We start from the raw sequence: 20,772 nt of genomic DNA, 5'->3' as shown, positions 1-20,772 counted from the left end.
GTCTTCACCTTCGCGATTGTTTTCCGTGGCTGCAGCTTCATTACGGAGAGTGATTTAGAACCCGTTTTCCGAGCCAGGCCGCGGAGGGGATCTGAGGCGCGAGGGCCCTCGGGCACGACGGTGCCCACCTCTGGCCGGGTCGAGCCCCATAAAGTAAATCACGGAGTGCTTACGGCTGCAGTCCCTCCTGTCGGGAGCCACGGGCATGGGAAAGGCACTCCTGCTGGATGGCAGGGCACACAGTTTAAAGCCCGTGCTTCACGTGAGGCGGGTTCACCTTGCCCCGGCCTGCAGCTCAGAGCTGCGGGGTTAGGGCACAGAGCTGCGGGGTTAGGGCTCAGAGCTGCGGGGTTAGGGCACAGAGCTGCGGAGTTAGGGCTCAGAGCTGTGGGGTTAGGGCTCAGAGCTGCGGGGTTAGGGCACAGAGCTGCGGGGTTAGGGCTCAGAGCTGCGGGGTTGGGGCACAGAGCTGTGGAGTTAGGGCACAGAGCTGCGGGTTAGGGCACAGAGCTGCGGGGTTAGGGCACAGAGCTGCGGGTTAGGGCACAGAGCTGCGGGGTTAGGGCACAGAGCTGCAGGTTAGGGCACAGAGCTGTGGAATCAGGCACCGGCGGTAACATTGGCTGCCAGAGGAGCTGTAGTTGTTAACTCACGGAGCCATCAGGAGAAGGATGTGGAGGCAGCAGGCCAGATTTCAGCCTGAGAATGCTGTTTGATCTTCCTCATCAGAGGCCTCACAGAGCCACCTGCCTTTTTTTCTTTATGGGACATGCTAATCAATCCTATAATAACTGAAAGGTCTTGAATTTTTTATCACCCCGTTGTGGCTTTCAAGTTCACCGTAAATATTTATATATCCCCTCTTCCCCATACATGGGAAGGTAGGAGAATGGAAGATAGCATCGTTTTGACCTGTCTCTTTTTTAATGCTTAACGTTTTACAGAGCATCATTTCATTGTATATCCCCAACTTGGGGGGAGGGGGGAGCAAAAAACAAACAAACAAACAAACAAAACGTGTCTCAAACTGTAGATACCTTTTTGGAGTGGGAAACATTTCCAAGCCACTGTGGCTGGAAATAAGGACTTTGAGTGTTGGTGGGTTTGCAGAATTTATAAAAAACACATCCCCAACCTTTGAATCTGAGCAGAAGCTGAGAGATGCTAGACTCTCCCGTGAATAAAAAACGCTTTGTCTCTCAAGATGGTGGAACCGGGGAGGTTTTCTTGTGCTTATTTTCAGGGTCTTATTCTTTCTCTCATAATGTATTTTATTTGTGGATTGAAAAATGGATCGTCACATCTTCTAGTTGTTATGGAGGGACAAAGCCGGAACAGGAAATGGTGGCCCTTTCAGAGTGCCGTCCTGACTGACATTGTTTGCTTAGAAGCCAGACAGTGAGGAGAAGGAACACGTGGGACACAGGATATACGTCCTGCTGCTCAGAAATGTGTTTGCTTTCATTTAGGGTCCATTTTGGAATGAAAGGCTACGTCAGGATCAACCCACCTGAGTGTGAAAGTAAAAATGGAGTTTGTCCAGTGCTGGAAGTCCAGCTCAGCGAGGATCGGATTTGCTTCTTTGACTCATCGGTAGAACTCAGGTGAAAAATAAAATAAAAGCCCTCCAGCTACAAAACTCTAAAGGTTGGGTCTACAGTTGGTTACGTGTGGAAATAAATAAATTTTCCAAAATGTCTTATAATTGATAAAACCTCATTTTATTTTATTTTAATATATTTTTTATTGATTTCAGAGAGGAATAGAGGGGGAGCGAGAGATGGAAACATCAATGATGAGAGAGAATCCTGGATCTGCTGCCTCTTACATACCCCCTCCTGGGGATGGAGCCCACAACCCAGGCCTGTGCCGTGACCGGGAATCGAACCGTGACCTCCTGGTTCATAGTTTGACACTCAACCACTGAGCCATGCCAGCTGGCAATTCCTCATTTTCAAAGAGACTTCAAATACTATAGTTTGTTAGGATCCTCACCGCTTGGCTGTATAACTCTTATATCCTGGTTAACATGAAGTGTCATTCCTATCCATGCTCATGTTCAGTGAGCCTTTGTGACGTCACCAGACCGACAGTGAACGTGTCTCCCATCCCTCCCCACAGAGACTCAGCGGAGAGCCAGCGGAGGGTCAGGATGATGGGGGAATTAGACGTGTGTTCGCCTAAGTTTAACTTCTCGCGAGCCGAGAGGGAAGTGCGGAAGCAGCAGGGACGGGTGCTCTGCGACGTGGTCATGGACCAGCGGGTGCTGCCTGGGGTCGGCAACATCATCAGGAACGAAGCTCTCTGCGACAGCGGCCTCCACCCCACGCTCAGGGTAGGTGACAGGTGACGCGGGTTTGGGAACGCTGTCCGTGTGTTTACACTTGGTGAGAGCCCAGCGCGGGACACTCCCAGGGGTGGTGGTGACCTTCTCCCCAAGCAGATCGCATGTCAACCTCTCAATGGAGCCAGCCCTGACCACACTATTTACAATTGCTATTGTGCTCAGCTGGTGTTGCTCAGTGGACACCGGCAGGTGTCTTCAAACTACGGCCCACGGGCCACATGCGGCCCGCAGAGGAGTCTGATCCGGCCCGCCAGGTTTTTTGGGCAGTGAGCGCAGCCGAGGTGTTACAGTAGGAATTAGTAGTTCATATAGTCCGGCCCTCCAGCTCTCTGAGGGACCGTGATCTGGCCCCCACTTTAAAAAGTTTGAGGACCCCTGGGACAGAGCGTCTGCCTGTGAACCTAAGGGTCCCGGTCAAGGGCATGTACCACGGAGGCAACCCATTGATATTTCTCTCTGTGTTCCCTCTCTCTTCCACTCTCTCTAAAAAAAAAAAATTAATGGAAAAATATCGGATGAGAATATAAAAGAAAAATTATGTAATACAATCTCTGTTGCATTCCCTCCTCCCCATTCATACTCCCAGCCTTCCCTAAACTTGCTCTGCTTTTTATTTTCCTCCTGCCGTACTGATCATATTCAAACATCATCTGATCTTTGCTTGTTATATTTACTGTTTGACTTCTCTCTCTGCTAGAATGCAGACTCTTGGGTGGAAGGTGTGTCTGTTCACGGTGTACCCACGCGTGCAGAATACACCGCCTGGCACAGGGTTGGCATTAAAGAAAGATGTGTTGGCTGTATGAGTGAACTCAGCACACAACTTTCTTTTTGTATCTGGAAAATTAAATTCACACTCAATGCATGCTTATGTTTCCTTTTTAAAAAAATATATATTTTTTTATTGATCTCAGGAAGGGGGAGGGAGAGAGAGAAAAACATCAGTGGTGAGAATCATGGATCGGCTGCCTTCTGCACACCCTCTACTGGGGATCGAGCCCACAACCCAGGCATGTGCCCTGATGGGGAATCAAATGGTGACGTCCTGGTTCATAGGTGACACCCAACCACTGAGCCACACCAGCCAGGCTTGTGTCTCCTGCTTATTAGGAAAGGCCATTTTAATGGAATGATGAGAATGGAAGTCAAGTAGCAGGGACTAAAGAGTGAGTGACTGGTGAAAACTGGACCCAAATGTGGCCGTGCTTGTTAAAACAGCTGGAATAAAGGGAACATGCTAGATTAAAGGAAGATGACGGACAGGGACTGGTTTTATTGTTGTTTTCTGGTTTTTCAACTGGAGAGATGTGAACTTATTCTTATGTTGAGAGAGAAATCCTGGTTGGATGGGAGAGGTTAAAGTGTAGAAAAGAGAAGGGTGTTTAGCAGGACAAAGTTGTGAGACAGTCGGAGAGGTTAGGACCTAAGCCGAGTGGGGGATACATATATTTTAGTTTCCAAGGAAGAAATCTCCAGTAGGGCTTTTAGCAGGGACTTACATGGTCCCTATTAATAAGTCTTTTTTTTTTTTTTTTTTTTTTTTTTTTTTTTTTTTTAACATAAATACAAAGATATTGTGTGTTTTTTTTTCTTTTCTTTTCTTTTTGGGTCTGTGTGTGTGTGTGTGTGTGTGTATATAATTATAATTATTTTCTGGACAGTCTTCATGAAATCCAAATCAGTAGGAAATAAATTTTAAAAGAAACCAGTTAATAATAGTTCTCGGTGAGATTCGGCCGTATTTATTTATTTTTTTAATCCTCACACGAGGACGTTTCCATTGATTTTTAGAAGGAGGGAGAGAAATAGAGAGAGAGGAACATCCATCAGTTGCCTCGGGCACATGTGCGGACAGGTACAGGGAATCAAACCAAAACCTAGGCTTGTGCCCTGAGCGGGAATCAAACCCTCAACCTTTCAGAGTATGGATGATGCTCCAACCAACTGAACCACACCAGCCAGGTGGTTTTGCTTTTTGATACTTGAAACAAACTGCCTAATGTCTGTAATGTGGGAACAAGGAAACAATTTAACAACAGGCTTTTTACAATCACCTAGACCAGTGGTCGGCAAACTCATTAGTCAGCAGAGCCACATATCTACAGTACAGCAATTGACATTGCTTTTGAGAACTAAAAACCAACTTCTGCTCATGGGCCACGAAGTTTCAATCGCACTGTACATGCGCGCCCACATGTGGTATTTTGTGGAAGAGCTACACTCAAGGGGCCAAAGAGCCACATGTGGCTCAAGAGCCGAAGTTTGCTGACCACTGACCTAGACCTCTATGGAAAATGTTTCTGAAAAAACAAACAAAACAAAACAAAAACAAAAAAACACAGAGTATTGCCACCTAGACTATCCTTATTATTGATGATAAATTGATTATTTACTTTTTTATCTGTACATCCAAGCCAGCCATTCATCTAGTAAAAGGTCATTTGCCCATAATGTCTGAGGGCTTAAAAATTAATGACATTTCTGGAGCTTAACTATTAGCCTTGAAAAAGCAGTTCAACATTTCAAGCTGTAACCGGATATAGTAGTACATAAGCTATGGTCAGAAAAAGATGAGCTTCAGAAGTGCCTACGTTTTAAACATGAAGTAGATAATTGGAGAAGTATATGATGCTTTTAGAATGATTTTGTTGATTGGAGGGCTTTAGATTTTGCAGTCATCAATACATTAGTTTTTGCCGTGTATGGGCATAGGTACATTCATACACGTGGCACAGGCTAAGTCATCAGGCAGCTTTTCTTCTGAAATTACCATGGCAGGCACATGTGCCACGTGATGGTTAATCCTGCGAGGGTGATGGGTGTATGCCAGGCCGCGTCACAGGAGTTCTGCAGGGACGTCTGTGCCTGAGTCTTCCATGTGCTAACAAGTCCTTTGATCTTAATGCATGCATATAAATTCATACCTTCTGAAAGCTGGTAGTGACCTTGATGATCAACTACTTCTGTGCCTTTCTTCTTTCTTCTTTCTTCTTCTTCCTCCTCCTCCTCCTCCTCCTCCTCCTCCTCCTCCTCCTCCTCCTTCCTCCTCCTCCTCCTCCTCCTCCTCCTCCTCCTCCTCCTCCTTCCTCCTCCTCCTCCTCCTCCTCCTCCTCCTCCTCCTCCTCCTCCTCCTCCTCCTCCTCCTCCTCCTTCTTCCTTTTCTTTTTCTCTCTCTTTTTGCAAACCCAGCAAGAATTTTAAGGTGATTGACAGTCTGTGCTGGGACTTTGACGATATCTTATACAGAAGATGTATTCAATAAACACTTGAAATAGAACTCAAATTTATAAATAGGAATTTTTAAAATTTGTACTACTAGCATTAAAAATAAAACCGCTGTTGCCCGGCTGGCAGGGCTCAGTGGTTGAGCATCAACCTATGAACCAGGAGGTCACGGTTCTATTCCTGGCCAGGGCACAGGCCCAGGTTGAGGACTCGATCCCCAGTGTTGGGGTGTGCAGGAGGCAGCCAATCAGTGGTTCTCTTTCATCATCGGTGCTTCTCTCTCTCTCTCTCTCTCTCCCCCTCCCCCTTTCTCTCTGAAATCAATAAAAAATACATATTTTTTAAATTAAAAAACAAAACTAAAACCACTGTTAATGACAATAAATAGTAGCTGTCTGAGACAGAGTTCCAGAAGATGGCGAAGTGTTTTAAATCTACAGTTCTCTAGCACTGGTGACGCGTATCATTTTTCCCATCGTTCACAAACTATGCAACTGTCCTCGGTCATTTTTCTGTTTTCAGGTTTGTCAGTTAACAGAAGAACAGATCCAACGCCTAGTGAAAATGACACGTGACTTCAGCCTTCTTTTCTACAAGGTAAGACCAAGTGTTTTTCAGTTATGGGAAAGGTCAATGGTTTCCCTTTCCATTCTACCAGACATGGTAAGGCAGTGCATAGCCACCTAGTGGTCAGAGTGTGGAAGTACAGTAACAGAGCGTGTCCTGTTAGGGGCCTAATTAACATCTTAAAATTTTAGGTCACAGGCCAGTCCGAACTTATCCAACTACAATTATATTAAAGTATCTTTATGCTACGTTGGGGAACAACTATGTTAGCATTCGACTTGAACTCTTGTTCTGTTCTGGGCATATAAAGTAAAATAGAGGAGGCCTGGAGAGGATTAATTTCTTCAAACGGCCCTCATTTCAGTCAGGTTTTTCCACTACTGTCTGTGTGGTTGAGATTATTTAGATAACTTTACGTTTAGCTTTCTGTTTGTAAAATGGGACCATCGGAATCTGCCACAAAGACTGTTTTGAGAATGAAATAAATACCTGCTAAACTATAACTTTGTGAGTTATAGTTATGCGTATATATACGTATGTACATGCATATATAGAGAGTTCAATAAACACATTTTATCATTTAAGCAAAGCATCACAAATATTTTTTCTCCACGGTCCACTGTCTGTATCCCAAATTTCTACTTTTACTATGTTCAGAAAGGCTGGTGTTGTGGAACTCTTCATTAATTGCCTAACATATTAATGAACTTCTTGCTTTACCTATCTGCCTTGAGTATCTATGGTTGTTTTCATTGATATATATAAAGCCTCAGTGTCGGTTACCACTGAACAACTGGAACGACCAGTCAACCAGTCGCTATGACGCGCACTGACCACCAGGGGGCAGGCGCTCAATGCAGGAGCTGCCCCATAGGGGTCAGTACACCCCACAGCCAACCTCCCACAGCCAGCCAACCTCCTGCGGTCCCTCCTCCCTTCTCTCCCCATGTCCCTCCGGCTCTGTCTGGCAGCCAGCAGGTCCTGGCCAGCCTGACCCTGACAGGGACTGGGCCAAATGGCCCCAATGAGCCCTGATCGCCAGCCAGGCCTAGGGACCCTGCCCATGCATGGATTTCGTGCACTGGGCCTCTAGTATTTTGCATTCTCACTTATTCTTCTAAGGAAATCCTATATAATAAAAACCTAATATGCAAATTGTCCCCTCGGACGGTCGAACCAGGAGATCAGGAGTTCGACTGCTCACTGTGACATATGCTGACCACCAGGGCGTGGCATTGAACATGGTAGTGCTGGCATTGGGTGGCAATGGAGGTGCTGCAAGCCCCAATGGGCCCCAACAACAGCAAGACCATGGTGGGATGGTGGAGCAGGTGAAGGGCAGTGCCAGGCCAAGGCAGGATGCCAGGAGGGGCTGCAGGCCTGAGAGGCTGGGGGCACACGCTGGGGTCCGATCTCTGAGGGACGTCTGAGGAACCCCTCCACATGCACGAATTCATGCACCGGGCCTCTAGTATAATTGTAGACAACTACCCATTTCCTATTTCTATTAAGTTGGGTATTTCAATACTTTGCTTAAATTAATGGGATGTGTGTGTATAATTTTCAGCTTATTTATGGTGAACCATATTTCTGGGCTTTTGAAATTTCACACTGCTGATGTAAACCCAAAATATTCTTCCTGTGGGAGCCTTAGATTCATGTGAACAGAACAAAACTGACGGAGAATCTCCAGTGTCTTTTGAAATAGAGCTTAGACCAAAATGGAGCCTGTTCTCTACTAGGATGGCATTTGAATTTTTATTTTCCCTTTAAGCAAATCAAGGATTAAAAACTGAAAACTCTCCTTTGTCAGATCAACAAAGAAGATGGTCTCCATAAATTCTCAGGTGGCTGTTGAAACAAAGTGGACAGCTTCCGAGTTCCCAAGATAATCGGATTTAGCGCTAATCTATTCTTTTTCTTTTAACTACATAATTACGTTTAATTTTTTAAAACCTTAACAGCATGGAAGACATTTTGAATTATGGAACTCTTATATCCCATTTAGATAAGAGGGTAAAGCTTTTCAGAGAATAATTTGTGAATACTAATAAGTAATAAAATAATTACTTAATTATGTCACAGGAAATCTTATTTAACAAATATTGCTGAATCTTGTCAGTATCTTTTTTTCTCAGATGAAAGAAAAGATTATCCAGACAACTAGTATATACAAATGTACATTTTTTTAAAAAATTATTTTCAGTCCTAACCAGTGAGGCTAAGTGGATAGAGCGTCAGCCTGCCAACTGATAACTCCCAGGTTCAATTCCAGTCAAGGTCATGTACCTTGGTTGCAGGCACATCCCCAGTGGGGGGTGTGCAGGAGGCAGCTGATCGATGTTTCTCTCTCATCGATGTTTCTGACTCTCTATCCCTCTCCCTTCCTCTCTGTAAAAAATCAATAAAATATATATTTTTTTAAACTATTTTCAGAAATGGCTTTCAAGAACTTGTCTTTGGCTCCTTAGCAACAGTTCTGTGGATAGCGTTATAACGTTGTTCCTTTGTTTGGTTTCAGTGCCGTAAGGCAGGACTGGCCGTCTCCAAACACTATAAGGTCTACGGGCGTCCTCACTGTGGCCGGTGCCGCAGCAGAATAACCGTGTGTCGCTTGGGAGAGAACAGCAGGATGACGTACTTCTGTCCCCACTGCCAGCCAGAAGATGCTCACCGGGCCGACGGAGGGTGAGGCGTCTGGTTGGGGTAGCAGTGGCCCCACTTTCATGAAAGGCCATTCATTAGGGAACCACAGTGCAATAGCTATCAGGCTGTTAGTAAGAAGACCTAACGAACAAGTGTTTGAACCTTGGAAGAAGGAAATATGGCCCGGCCAGCGTGGTTCAGTGGTTCAGCTCCAACCTATGAACCAGGAGGTCAGGGTTTAATTCCCAGTCAGGGCACGTGCCCAGGTTGTGGGCTCCATCCCCAGTGGGGGGCAGGCAAGAGGCAGCTGATCGATGATTCTCTCTCATCATTAATGTTTCTATCTTTTTCTCCCTCTCCCTTCCTCTCTGAAATCAATAAAAATATATTTAATTTTTTTTTTAAAATAGTAAATAACATCAAGAACCAGGAGGAGCCACAGGTGACTTTTGGACCACTTCTGATTCTGGAAAGTCCCCAGCTCAGATGTTTGCAGCACGATTAAGAGGCCTTGTAGATATGTCAGTAACTGGAAAGACAATTTTCAAATGCCTGACTTTATTTATAAACTAGTGGCCCTGCGCGTGAATCTGTGTGCGAGTAGCTCGCTGGCCGCCCTGCCCACCACCCCTGTAGCTCTCCACCACTCAGAGTTCACTGCCCGCCCTCCTGTAGCTCTCCCCTGCTTGTCACTCACTGACCCGCCCTCCTGGTGATTGGTCATTACGTGTCTCAGTAACAACCATTTGCATATTACCTCTTTGTTATACAGGATAACGTAAAACACGAATGAGATCTCTTTACAAAATGTATGTGTTATTGGTGGAACAGCTGACTGGTGATTCTGCTGGTAGCCGAGTCTGTCTGTTGCAATGATGCTTTTGAGAACAGGGGAGGTAACCACAGGTGGGGACCAGGGACAGACTGGGCCCACTGCGGGATGACCTTGAACTAAAAAACGCCACTGGTCACCTGACCTCCCTAGCCCCTCCTTTAACAGGTGGACCACAGTGAGATAATAGGAGGATGGGGATTCTTGTCATCATTATAGACCAGCCCAGTGGCACAGGGCTTAGTAGCTTGCATGGAGCATTCCAGAGGCACCTGAAGAAAGTGTAAAACTTGATTTCACCTTTTTTCTTTTTTTTCCCAATATATATATTTTATTGATATCAGAAAGGAAGGGAGAGGGAGAGAGACAGAAACATCAATGATGAGTGAGAATCACTGATAGGCTGCATCCTACATGTCCCACACTGGGGATTGAGCCCACAACCCAGGCATGTGCTCTTGACTGGAATCGAACCTGAGACCCTTCAATTCACAGGCTGACACTCTACCCACTGAGCCAAATGGCTAGAGCAAACTTTATTTCACTTTCAATGTCCTAATGTCCACGTGACACTTCCTCTCCCCTGACTTGTCTGAAGAAAGATATTTCGGTTTTGCTTTGGGAAGAGAACTACTTAGTTAAAACGTTATTGGAGAAACGCTGCCTGGGGTTATGTCAAATATTTTTAGTCGGTATGAAAGAACAGTAACAAAGCCACAGCTCCTTGATGGTGAACAAGATCTTTTATTCGGTGTTTCTGTCTTGATCAGCAGTCACAGGGCCCAGGGAAGGCATTTCATTGAGATGGTTTGCCATAGCAAACCTGTGGCATTTGGGTGCATTAATGGTTCTGTCATAGTTCCCCAATACCCCGGATATATGAGAACGAGGCAGCAATGACAGCGTTGATGGTCAACTGTAAAAATTCTCCGCAGCCAGCTGCCAACGAGAAACACTGCCGTCGGCCCGACGCCCCATGGGGACCGTCTTGGGGACCACGTGGCCAGGAGGTGGGAAGAGGCCTGGGCGTGTGGGGCCTGCACCCTGATCAACATGCCTTCTGCCCAGGCCTGTGACGCCTGCCTGGCGCCCAGGCCTGCTGGTAAGCCTGAACGTGGACTTGGAGCGTGTTCCTTCTCACAGGCCTTTAATCACACCGGGTTGGGGGCGTACCTCGTTCCAGCTTAATGGTCTGCAAACCCAGCTCGTGAGCCACAGGCGGCTCTTTGTCCCCTTGAGTGCAGCTCTCCCACAAAATACCACGGCCTTGGCAAGTCTATGTTGAAAAAGTGGCGTTAGAAGAAGTTTAAGTTTAAAAAATAATGGCTCTCTGAAGAAATGTCCATCGTTGTCCTGTGGATATTTGGCTCTGTTGGCTAAGGAGTTTGCCGACCACTGGTCTAGCTGAATGTCTCTGAACAAGGGCGACATTCCGCTGCCTGTACCCCAGGCTGACGTTCTGGGGGGCGGGAAGGAGAACAAAACTCTTTCTCTCTCTCTTTCTCTCTCTCTCTCTCTCTCTCTCTCTCTCTCTCTCTCTCTCTCTCTCGCTCACTAGAAAAGTGTGTGCCTCTGTGTCTCAGAGAACTGACAGGATCCATGTGCGCTCTGGGTGCTGATGAATTATTCAGGAAGGCTCTGTTCTATGCAGATTTCAGCAGCTCTGCAGCCTGTCACTCAATGGCGGGGAGGGCCTCGGTAAGAATATCTTTGCAGGTGGACAGAACAGCGCTGCATTTTCCCTCTCTTCTTTGGGCCGCCGCCCTTTGTCATTAAACTCTCTTCCCTGACAATTGTGCTGATTCCATTGAAACCGGCAGAACGACTCTGTGGTCCACAATCTGGAGAACTCGGAGCCTCGAGGAAACCTGTGATTAAGATCCTTCGCGTGGACACGGCCTCTGGCCTGTACTGTCTCCTCAGCGTGTTCTTTCTTCCTTCCATTAGAGATGAGAAAGTTCGTCCTTGACTTAGAGACCCCACGCGGTGTTCGCTGTCGGATGGCGCTTTGTCCGCTTTGTTCTCTGGGCCACGCCACCCCTGGCACAGAGCAGACGGGACAAAGGGACCGAGTCTGTCCTGTGTCTGCCTCTCCCTCCAGTGTCTGCCTCATCTCGCTGTTTTCCTGTTTGTTTGTTTTCTGAGTCTGATAAACAGTTACTTTAACTACAATCCAGAATATACCTTACAGTACAAATTCCAAAATCTGAGGATGTTTTGTGGAAACATTTGGAATAGATGTTAAATCCCTGTAATTCATCTTATTTTTAACTAGAGGCCCATTGCGTGAAGATTCGTACAAGAATAGGCCTTCCTTCCCCTGGCTTTGCTCCAGCCGCCCGGGAGCCTGCAAATCCTCACTCCAGCTGGAGCACCGCTCCTGCAGCTCCCTCTGCCCTCGCCCTCCCCATCATAGCAGGCCTCCTGCCCCACCCAGCCAACCCACACCTCCATATGCAAATTAAACCTCTGTCGTTGGGTTAATTTGCATACTCACTCCTGATTGGCTGTGGGTGTAGCAGAGGTAAGGTCAATTTAAATGTTTGTCTATTATTAGATAAGGTGAGCCATCTGCTTGTGGCTTGTCCTTCCCCAAAACGGTCCTGACCACCCCCATCCCTCCCGCCCCAGACACAGCCTCTAGCTGCTGGCGCTGAAGCTTTTAGACACATCACCTCCCAGTTACCACTGCTGTACCCCTGCCTGATGGTAACCAAAGTGAGAGCTGAGGAACCTTCAGAGCAGGGGTGGTGAATGTCCGGCCCGAGGACCACATTAGGCCTGTGAAATCACTTGGTCTGGCCCTGCCACGGAATTGGGGGTGAGTTAATGAAATGTTTGGCCAAATAGAACAGACTGGTTTTTGAAGCGGATCGTTTTGTGTGGCCTGAAAATGATGTTACAAATATCCAAATGGCCCTTGGCATCTACCCATCCCTGATGGCCCTTGGCATCTACCCATGCCTCAGTGCAATAGGAAGCAAGTGAAAGTGTGAAACCCAGCTCGGTTCCCTCGGAGTTGTTAAAACTTTGTTGCATGTTATGCTTCCTTGCCTAAAAGGAGGTTAATGGTGACTTGCCCAAGCTCACTTTGTGTTATTCTACATATTAGTTCACTGTAATACGTGAACTAAAAGTTTTCATCCAATACAACCACGTTTCCAATACTCTGTATTCCATCTACGGGCACTCTGCTGAGGTCCTCCTCTCCTTCCAGAGTCCAGGCTGGAGAGCGAGGACAGCCCCGCTGCCCTGAGCGACGTGGTGAGGTACCCCTGCAGCAGCTTCGGGAAGCCCAGCTCGGAGGTGAGGATCAACAGGAAGACGGCCTTTGGCACCACAACCCTGGTCCTGACGGATCTCAGCCAGAAACCCAGGCCTCCGGGAAGAGAGAGAAGCCCAGACAGGCTGCTCGGTGGTGAGCTGCAAAGCCCTCTTTCCGCTAACATTCCTCTCCGGGACACGCCTCGCGCCTCCGAGGAAAGAGCCGACAGCACGACTCAACCACCCAGCATGGCCAGCCCACTGGCATTCCCCGCCATCTCTGCCTCACACAGACCCGCCTGCAAAAGACTGAAAACCGCCCACAGCTCCTCGCCAGCCTCCGGGAGTCGCCACCCTGCACTTAATAATGGGTACGATGCTTCCACCGTGGTCTCGAAGGCATTGGCATTAAGGTTTTTTTATTTATTTTATGTTTGTTTGTTTGTTTTTAAGTGATCACAGGCACTTGGTTTAATAGCAGTTTTCCAAACTGAGTCCCTGCGGTGGGTTTTGACCTAGGGCTAGGTTTGCCACTGCTATAGATGCAGATAAAGACCCTTGAATTGCATTTTATACCTAATATTTTCGCATTTTAAAAATCCACTTTCTAATGGGCCACTGGATAAAGCAGTTTTGTCAGGTTCCTCTTTTGAAAATATGTCCTTCCTTCCTTTCTTCCTTCCTTCCTTCCTTCCTTCCTTTCTACATAATTAAAACCTTTTGCTTTTCACTTTTGCATCAGTGTCCTCAGAGTCCCCTCCAGGAGGGAGCTGAGGGCTGTGGTCCTGTGAGTGGCACCCTGAGGGCCGGGCAGTCACCTGCTTCCTCCTCCTCCAGTTCACAGTGTGAAAGGGGAGGGGAGGGAACCAGAATCCCCACCTCGGTGACAAGTGACTCTTCTCTGCCTGTAGCCCTGTGTGTGCTCGATCAGCCCCTTTGGAAAGTCCATAAAGGAAGACATTTAAAGCACCCTGCTCTTACCGGTTCTCAGTCACACTGTTAGCATTCTCATCTTATTATATTTCCTTCCAACGGGAGATCGCTTTTCCAGAAGGGGGGCGGCCGTTTGCAGATCAGTAAGTGTCTTCTGTGCTAAAGAGCGAGCTGAGATGTTTTCAGTGGCGTTTCTGGGGGGACAGGGGCTGTGTGTCGGACAGCCAGTGGGGGGGAGGTGTTTCCACCACAAAGGCCCACAGAGCAGCGTGTCCGCAGTGAGAGGGCTGGGCCCCCAGCCGGTATGTACCGCCCGCCCGGGGTGCATCACACGGCTGCCAGGGCCTCCAGGGGAGGGCCCCGTTGATGTCGCTGAGACACAGAAAGTTAATGACACTGTCGCCTCTTGTTCTGTGATTATTGGAGCGGCTGGCCCTGTCTGTCCACACTCCTTCCCTCCTGGCTTAGTCCTTTCCCCGGCATCCCAGCTGACCCAGCCTGGCCCGGCCTCCGTCAGAGGGCCACCTCCACAAGGTTCTTCCCCGAGCTGTTTGCTGGGAGGTTTCCTTTCAGAGGGGAAATGCTGTATACTCAGCATTTTAAAAATTGCTGACAGTATTACATTCCCCTGCCCTATTTCGCCTCCCTCCACCTAGCTCTCGCCCCACCCCAGGCCTTCACCCCGCTATTGTCTGTGCCCATGGGCTATGCATACATGCATGTGTGTGTTCTTTGGTTAACCTCCTCCAGTTCTCTCCACCTGTCCCCTCTGAGATCGGTCAGTCTGTTCCCTGCTTCTGTGCCTCGGGTCCTGTTTTATGTGTCAGTTTATTTTGTCCAAATGAAGTGAAGGCCAAGAGTCATCTTCCCACACATCCCATCTCGCCCACAGGGCGGAGCAGGGAGAGTTAGCGTGGGGTGGGCAGGCTCTCAGTAACCTCAGAGCGGTCTGGCTGCTCAGTCTCTGGTGAGCTCTGTCTGGGCTGGTGCACAGTCTTCCTCTGGGCGGCGTGATGAGGGACCCCAGGGCGTACACTCCTAGACCAACCCCCAGGAAGCCTTAAACCCTAACAGATTTCTGAGTCAGTTTTGGTCAGTAGATGCTTCTATTTCAAGTGTGCCCCCCCCCCCCTCCCCCTTCCCAACTCTAAATTTACCAGCGGTGAATCCCAATAATTTATCCCTGGCTGACTTTTAAAAATGTTTTGTGTATAATCTATATATATATATATAAAAGCCTAAGGACCACTGCAACCTAATGGACGACTGAACAGGCTGTGTGGGGAGACCAGGCCAGCAGGAGGGGCAGTTGGGGATGATCAGACAGGCAGGCAGGTGAGTAGTTAGGAGCCAGTGGTCCTGGATTTTGGGAGGGTGCAGAGTGGGCTGAGGGGACCAAACTCCCCCTCCCCATGCACAAATTTTGTTCACTGGGCCTTTAGTCATTTATAATGACTGCCTTACGTTTTGTCCATCATACTCTCAAATGATAGACGCTTTTACTAAAAGTGTGGGGGCCAGGCTTTACCTCCATCAGCACCCCACCTTCTCTTCCTAACCCTAGTACATGGCTCGTGATGAAGGTTCACAAAGGAGCCGGTGATGGGAGCAGTCCTGAACTGGGAGCAGACCTGTAAGGAAATCCTTTCCAAGGAGCCTTTTTGAGAATAAAAGCAGCCTATGTGATCATTTTAAGATACCATGGCATTTGCTGGACCCAGATGAAATATCCCGGCATATTTTTTATTTCCTTGGTGCTTTGTAGAAAATCTCAGACAATCTCACTAATGAATTGGGGACTTAGAAAAACATGAACGGAACCTTAAATTTCAGTGATGTCTTCCTCAGCCATCAGCAGGAGGGCGGTGCGATCAATCACAGCTCCCGGTCTCGCCTGGAGACGCCGCAGCTGGGCATCTGTGGAATGAAGAACCCCAGGCCTGAGCCTCTGCACCAATCAAGAGCCGCCAACAAAATCAGCCACGTGGTGGGATGCATTTACCCAGCAGCCCTCCTGCTCCCGGCCACTTCCCCAGGAACCAATCGCAAATCACTGCCCCTGAGGTTATTTCCCCGCCTGCCTGGCAGCTGCAGCATTCATTTGTGGACAGGGCGCCCGGCAGGAGGTCTCCGCAGGATATCTTTAGAGCAGGTGCTCCCCTCAGAGACCGTGCAGCCCACTCTGCTTCTCTCTAATAATTGTATGATAATCAATTCGCCTTTTGATCTCTTAGTTACTGATCTCATCAACATGTGGATGAGGCCTGTTTTCAGATGGGTCCTTAGATGCACTTGAATTTTATCCAGCGTCAAAACCTGGGCATGTGCCCTGACCAGGATTCAAACCATGATCTCCTGGTTCATAGGTGGATTGCTCAACCACGGAGCCACACTGGCTGGGCATGTCCTATCAGTCTAAAATAGTGCTGTCCTTTCATAGACTTATCTAAGGATCCTGACCCATTTCACATCAGGCCCGTTTCCGCTCTGCCAGCTGCCTGCTCCTCCCTGAACTGCAGCTGTGGCTGTTACAGGAGCCTTGACTCAGGGAAGCACAGGAAACCGTTTGTAAGTGTACAGTGGAAGGAGTGACTCCCCTGAGGAGGCAGGGCCATTGCTGAGAGATTGCTTGTGGTGAGAAAACAATGAGAGAAGACTGCGTCCAGTCACTTTGCCAGGTGGGAGGGCAGCAGGGCCTGAGAATATTTTAGAGGAAATAAAAGTGGCCACACTACTATGGGGTATAAGAAGAACCAACCACCACATGCAAGCTAAGGAAGCTGGCTACGTTGCTTCACCATTTAGCTGTGCTGTTATTTACATACTAGAGGCCTGTTGCAGGAAGATTCCTGTAAGAATAGGTCTCTCTTCTCTTCTGCCTCACCCGCTCCTTTCTCCTCTGCCTCATTCCCTTCTCCGCCACTTCACTCTCTTCTGCAGCGCTTGGCTTCCTTCTATGCTGTCTTCAGTCTCTGCAATTGCATATGCAAATTAACCACCATTCTTTGTTGGGTAATTTGCATACTCGCTCCTGATTGGCTGGTGGGCATAGCAGCAGTATGGTCAATTTACATGTTTGTCTATTATTAGGTAAAATTTAAATGACCTGCTTTGGGTACACAGGTGACTTAGGAAGTAAGTTAGACTTACCTGGGAAAACCAAGGATTAGCTTTAGCAGTGGTGTGGTTACCTAGAGTTGACCAGGGTCCACTTTTTGATACGATTACTCTGCACAGGCGGATTCTATGAGGTGAGGAGCTGTGCGTGATCCCCTTCACCAGGTGCTGTAGTTGTTTTCTCACCTGTCGTTACAGAGAACCTCAGATGGACACGACGGGTGGTGCTTGTGCGTCCATGGCTCCCGCCCCTCGCTGCAGTCAGCACCGCCGCCTCTGCGTCCTCCGGGTCGTGAGAAAGGACGGCGAGAACAAGGGCAGGCCCTTCTACACGTGTCCTCTCCCCAGGGAAGCGCAGTGCGGGTTTTTCGAAGTAAGTGTGAGATTTGTCAGTCTTGCTCTGGTGGAGTTGAATACTGGGACCATTGAAATGTGGCACCTAACCATCCTTTTCTGGTCTCACCTTTAAATTTCAAATAGCCATGTTGACATTCAGTCTAAAGCCTGAGTTAAAATTCAAGGTGGTTCTTCAAAAAACTTAATCAGCCAAGACCGGTTTGGCTTAATGGATAGAGCGTCGGCTTGGGGACTAAAGGGACCCGGGTTCGATTCCGGTCAAGGGCATTTACCTTGGTTGCGGGCATATCCCCAGTAGGGGGTGTGCAAGAGGCAGCTGATCGATGACTCTCTCTCATCGATGTTTCTAACTCTCTATCTCTCTCCCTTCCTCTCTGTACAAAATCAATAAAATATATTTAAAAAAAAAAACTTAATCAAACGATAGCTCTTGTATTATTAATAGTAGAGCATCTCCTTTTTGCAGCCACGATGTAGAAGTGTCGCCCTTGGTTTATAAAATAGAAAGGCCTTGAGTAATTCTCCCAGGGGGCTAAATAATGCAAGGTGCAGACTCTTCATTTCGGTGCTGTTATCAAAACCTTCAGGTGCCCTGCACAGAGGTACATGGGAAAACCATCACCATGCTTTGAGTTTACTCTATACTTAGCGACTCCTACTGCTTGAGCTTGATTCAACAGTAGTAATGGCACAGTAACAGTGCAGACACAGAAAATTCCTCACACGTCACTGATCAGTGCATGTGCCTCTGGATATGAATGGGAGACAAAAATTGGGTCCTTCTGGGCCTGGCCAGTGTGATTCAGTGGTTAGAGGTCAGCCCATGCACCACTGAAGAGTATCGGGTTCCATTCCTGATCAAGGATTACAGGTCTATCTCTGGTCCCCATGGAGCACCTGAAGGAGGTAACCAGTCAAAGTCTCTCTCTCTCTCTCTCCCCTCCCCCCCCTTCACTCTCTCTAAAAATCAATGGAAAAAATATCCTCTGGTGAGGATTAACAACAAGAACAAAGAACTGGGTCCATTCTCACTCTGCTTTCCTCAGAACTGAGCATCCACTGTGCTGAGTTCTTGAAACACTCTCGTGTTTCAAGATACATGCCTTTCAACTGCTTCCTCTGGTGTGTAACAGAGAAGAGAAAAACGGACCTGTCCCTCAGCTGGAGCACCAGGTTCATGCTGGCCGTATTGAGAAGGGAAATGTCTGTCTTCAGTGCAGGGTCTTCCTCAGGAAGTTCCAGGGAAAATATGACCATGATTTCAGATCTTAACCTGGCACAAGATTGACTCCCTCCTGTCACACATTGGCTCCTCGGGAGGCTTTTACAGGCGTAATGGAGAAATATTAGAAACGTTAATCATATCACAGCCTGCTTGATACCCATCTTGAGGCCAAACTTCATAAGAATAAGAGTAGCACAGTGGAACTGCCTAAATTAGTTCGGGTAATTCTGAATTGGATTTGTTCTTTGCTTAGGAGATGAAGGAAGTCTAATATTAGAATCAGGGACGTTCTTTTATCTTAAAAGTGTTTTTTTTTTTTTAAATACATTTTTATTGATTTCAGAGAGAAAGAGAGAGGGAGGGAGGGAGGGAGGGAGAGAGAGAGAGAGAGAGAGAGACAGAGAGACAGAGAGAGAGAAACATCAATGATGAGAATCATCAATGGGCTGTCTTCTGCACGTTCCTTACTGGGGATCAAGTCCAAAACTCACACATATGCCCTGACAGAATCAAACCGTGACCTCCTGGTTCATAGGTAATTGCTCAACCCACACTGACTGGATGATATTAATAGTTTTACCAGTAACTAAAACAGATCTGCAGGAACATTAGTGTTTGCTTCACAGCAAGACAAAGGAAAGCTCTGAATTATGGCAATTTTCTGTGTGATCATAGCAAAATTGTAAGAGGTGCTTCTTATAGGATACTAGAGGCCCAGTGCATGAAATTGTGCATGGGTAGGGTCCTAGCAATTGCAGGCTGCTGGCTGGGGCCTCCCTTTGTTCCTTGCCACCCCCTGGTGGTCAGCGCACATCACAGCAAGCTATCAACCTCCCAGGTAGGTGGAACTCTTGAGAGGACACTTTTCGTATTAGGCTTTTATTTATATATAAAATATACATATATACTTATATACATATATATCATATATATATATGAGTAGCCCTGCACATGAATCCGTTTGCCAATAGCTCACCAGCAGCTCCCTCTGCCCTCCCGCCCCTCCCCCCCATAACTTACTGCCCTGCCCCCTCCTTTAGCTCTGCCACCCACTTGTCCCTCACTGCTGATCCATGATCCGGTCGTTACATGGTCAGTCGTTACACTGAAGACCATTTGCATATTACATTTTTATTATACAGGAGATATATATATAAAAAAAGCATATATATATATATGCTTTTTTAATGGTAACAATGAATGACTCCAGTCGGTTTTACGACGTCAAATTGATAGTCAAGGCAATGAGGCAATGTGGCACTGATCAAAGGGGCCCAGGCTGAGCCCCTGGGTACTTCTCGCTTTCCTCCATGCTCTCCTCTCTCTCTGTTTGTCCCGTAGTGGGCAGACCTGTCCTTCCCGTTCTGCGACCACGGCAAACGCTCCATCCTGAGGACAGTGCTGAAGATGGGCCCCAACAACGGGAAGCAGTTTTTCGTGTGTCCGCTTGGTAAAGAAGCTCAGTGCCGGTTCTTCCAGTGGGCGGCCCCAGGCCCGGAGTGAGCACTGCTCCTGGCGCTAACGTTCCTCCTTCTGCAGAAGATCCGGCAGCTCAGCTCCCAACCACGCCTGCTCAGTCCCCTGGAGTTTATAGAAAGTCCGCAGACTGTCTATGGCGCATGGTGAAGTCATGCAGCATCTGAAAACTGTTTATTTTTTTGTGTGCGTTTCATCTTTCCATTCTATGGCTGCATTTTTTTAAACCTTGATGAATGCTATTTGTGTTTCATCAAATGTACAGTGTGTTACACTTACTATGTCTACTTAATGTGTTTATTAATGACAATAAAGTATTTTTAGCATGCTCTTGGTCTCTTGTGACTTCTTTGGGGAAGAAATGATTTCTTTTAGGAGAGGATTAGGCAGAACAATAAAATATTAAGCTCTTTTGTCTTAAATGAGTAATTTTCTCAGGTATCACCACTACTTACCATATTTTTTGGACCATAAGACGCTCCGGACCATAAGACGCACCAGTTTTTAGAGAAGGGAAATGAAGAAAAAAAGATTCTGAAACAAATAGTGTCCTAAAATATTTTATGTGCATTAAAACCCAACATCACAGTCATAAACACATGTAATCAACCCTGTAAAGTAAACAGCAGCATTTAGAACCATTTTAGAGCCGGGCAAGCACACAGAGACCACACAGAGCCGGGCAAGTAAAAAAACTTTTTTTTTAAAGTATATGTGTAGGCTATATTTGGACCATAAGACGCAGGGACTTTTTCCCCCCACTTCTGGGGTGAAAAAAGTGCG

General features: G+C 47.3%; 1 protein-coding gene across 1 annotated transcript in view; it reads left to right on the top strand.

Moving 5' to 3' along the window:
* The window catches only part of NEIL3 (nei like DNA glycosylase 3), a 34,547-nt gene extending 14,239 nt beyond the window's left edge, over nucleotides 1-20,308 (top strand). Inside the window, exons 3-10 of the mRNA XM_036456872.2 lie at nucleotides 1,470-1,604; nucleotides 2,122-2,335; nucleotides 6,095-6,169; nucleotides 8,661-8,827; nucleotides 10,553-10,719; nucleotides 12,835-13,252; nucleotides 17,130-17,304; nucleotides 19,855-20,308. Of these exons, the coding sequence (XP_036312765.1) occupies nucleotides 1,470-1,604; nucleotides 2,122-2,335; nucleotides 6,095-6,169; nucleotides 8,661-8,827; nucleotides 10,553-10,719; nucleotides 12,835-13,252; nucleotides 17,130-17,304; nucleotides 19,855-20,016 (1,513 nt within the window). The 3' untranslated portion in view covers nucleotides 20,017-20,308. The remainder of the gene's footprint in view (nucleotides 1-1,469; nucleotides 1,605-2,121; nucleotides 2,336-6,094; nucleotides 6,170-8,660; nucleotides 8,828-10,552; nucleotides 10,720-12,834; nucleotides 13,253-17,129; nucleotides 17,305-19,854) is intronic.
* Nucleotides 20,309-20,772: the final 464 nt, after the last annotated feature.

Source organism: Pipistrellus kuhlii, unplaced genomic scaffold, assembly GCF_014108245.1.
Source record: "Pipistrellus kuhlii isolate mPipKuh1 unplaced genomic scaffold, mPipKuh1.p scaffold_m20_p_3, whole genome shotgun sequence".
Classification (NCBI taxonomy): domain Eukaryota; kingdom Metazoa; phylum Chordata; class Mammalia; order Chiroptera; family Vespertilionidae; genus Pipistrellus; species Pipistrellus kuhlii.
The sequence above is the reverse complement of the archived record's forward strand: the minus strand, read 5'-3'. Positions and strand labels throughout refer to the sequence as shown.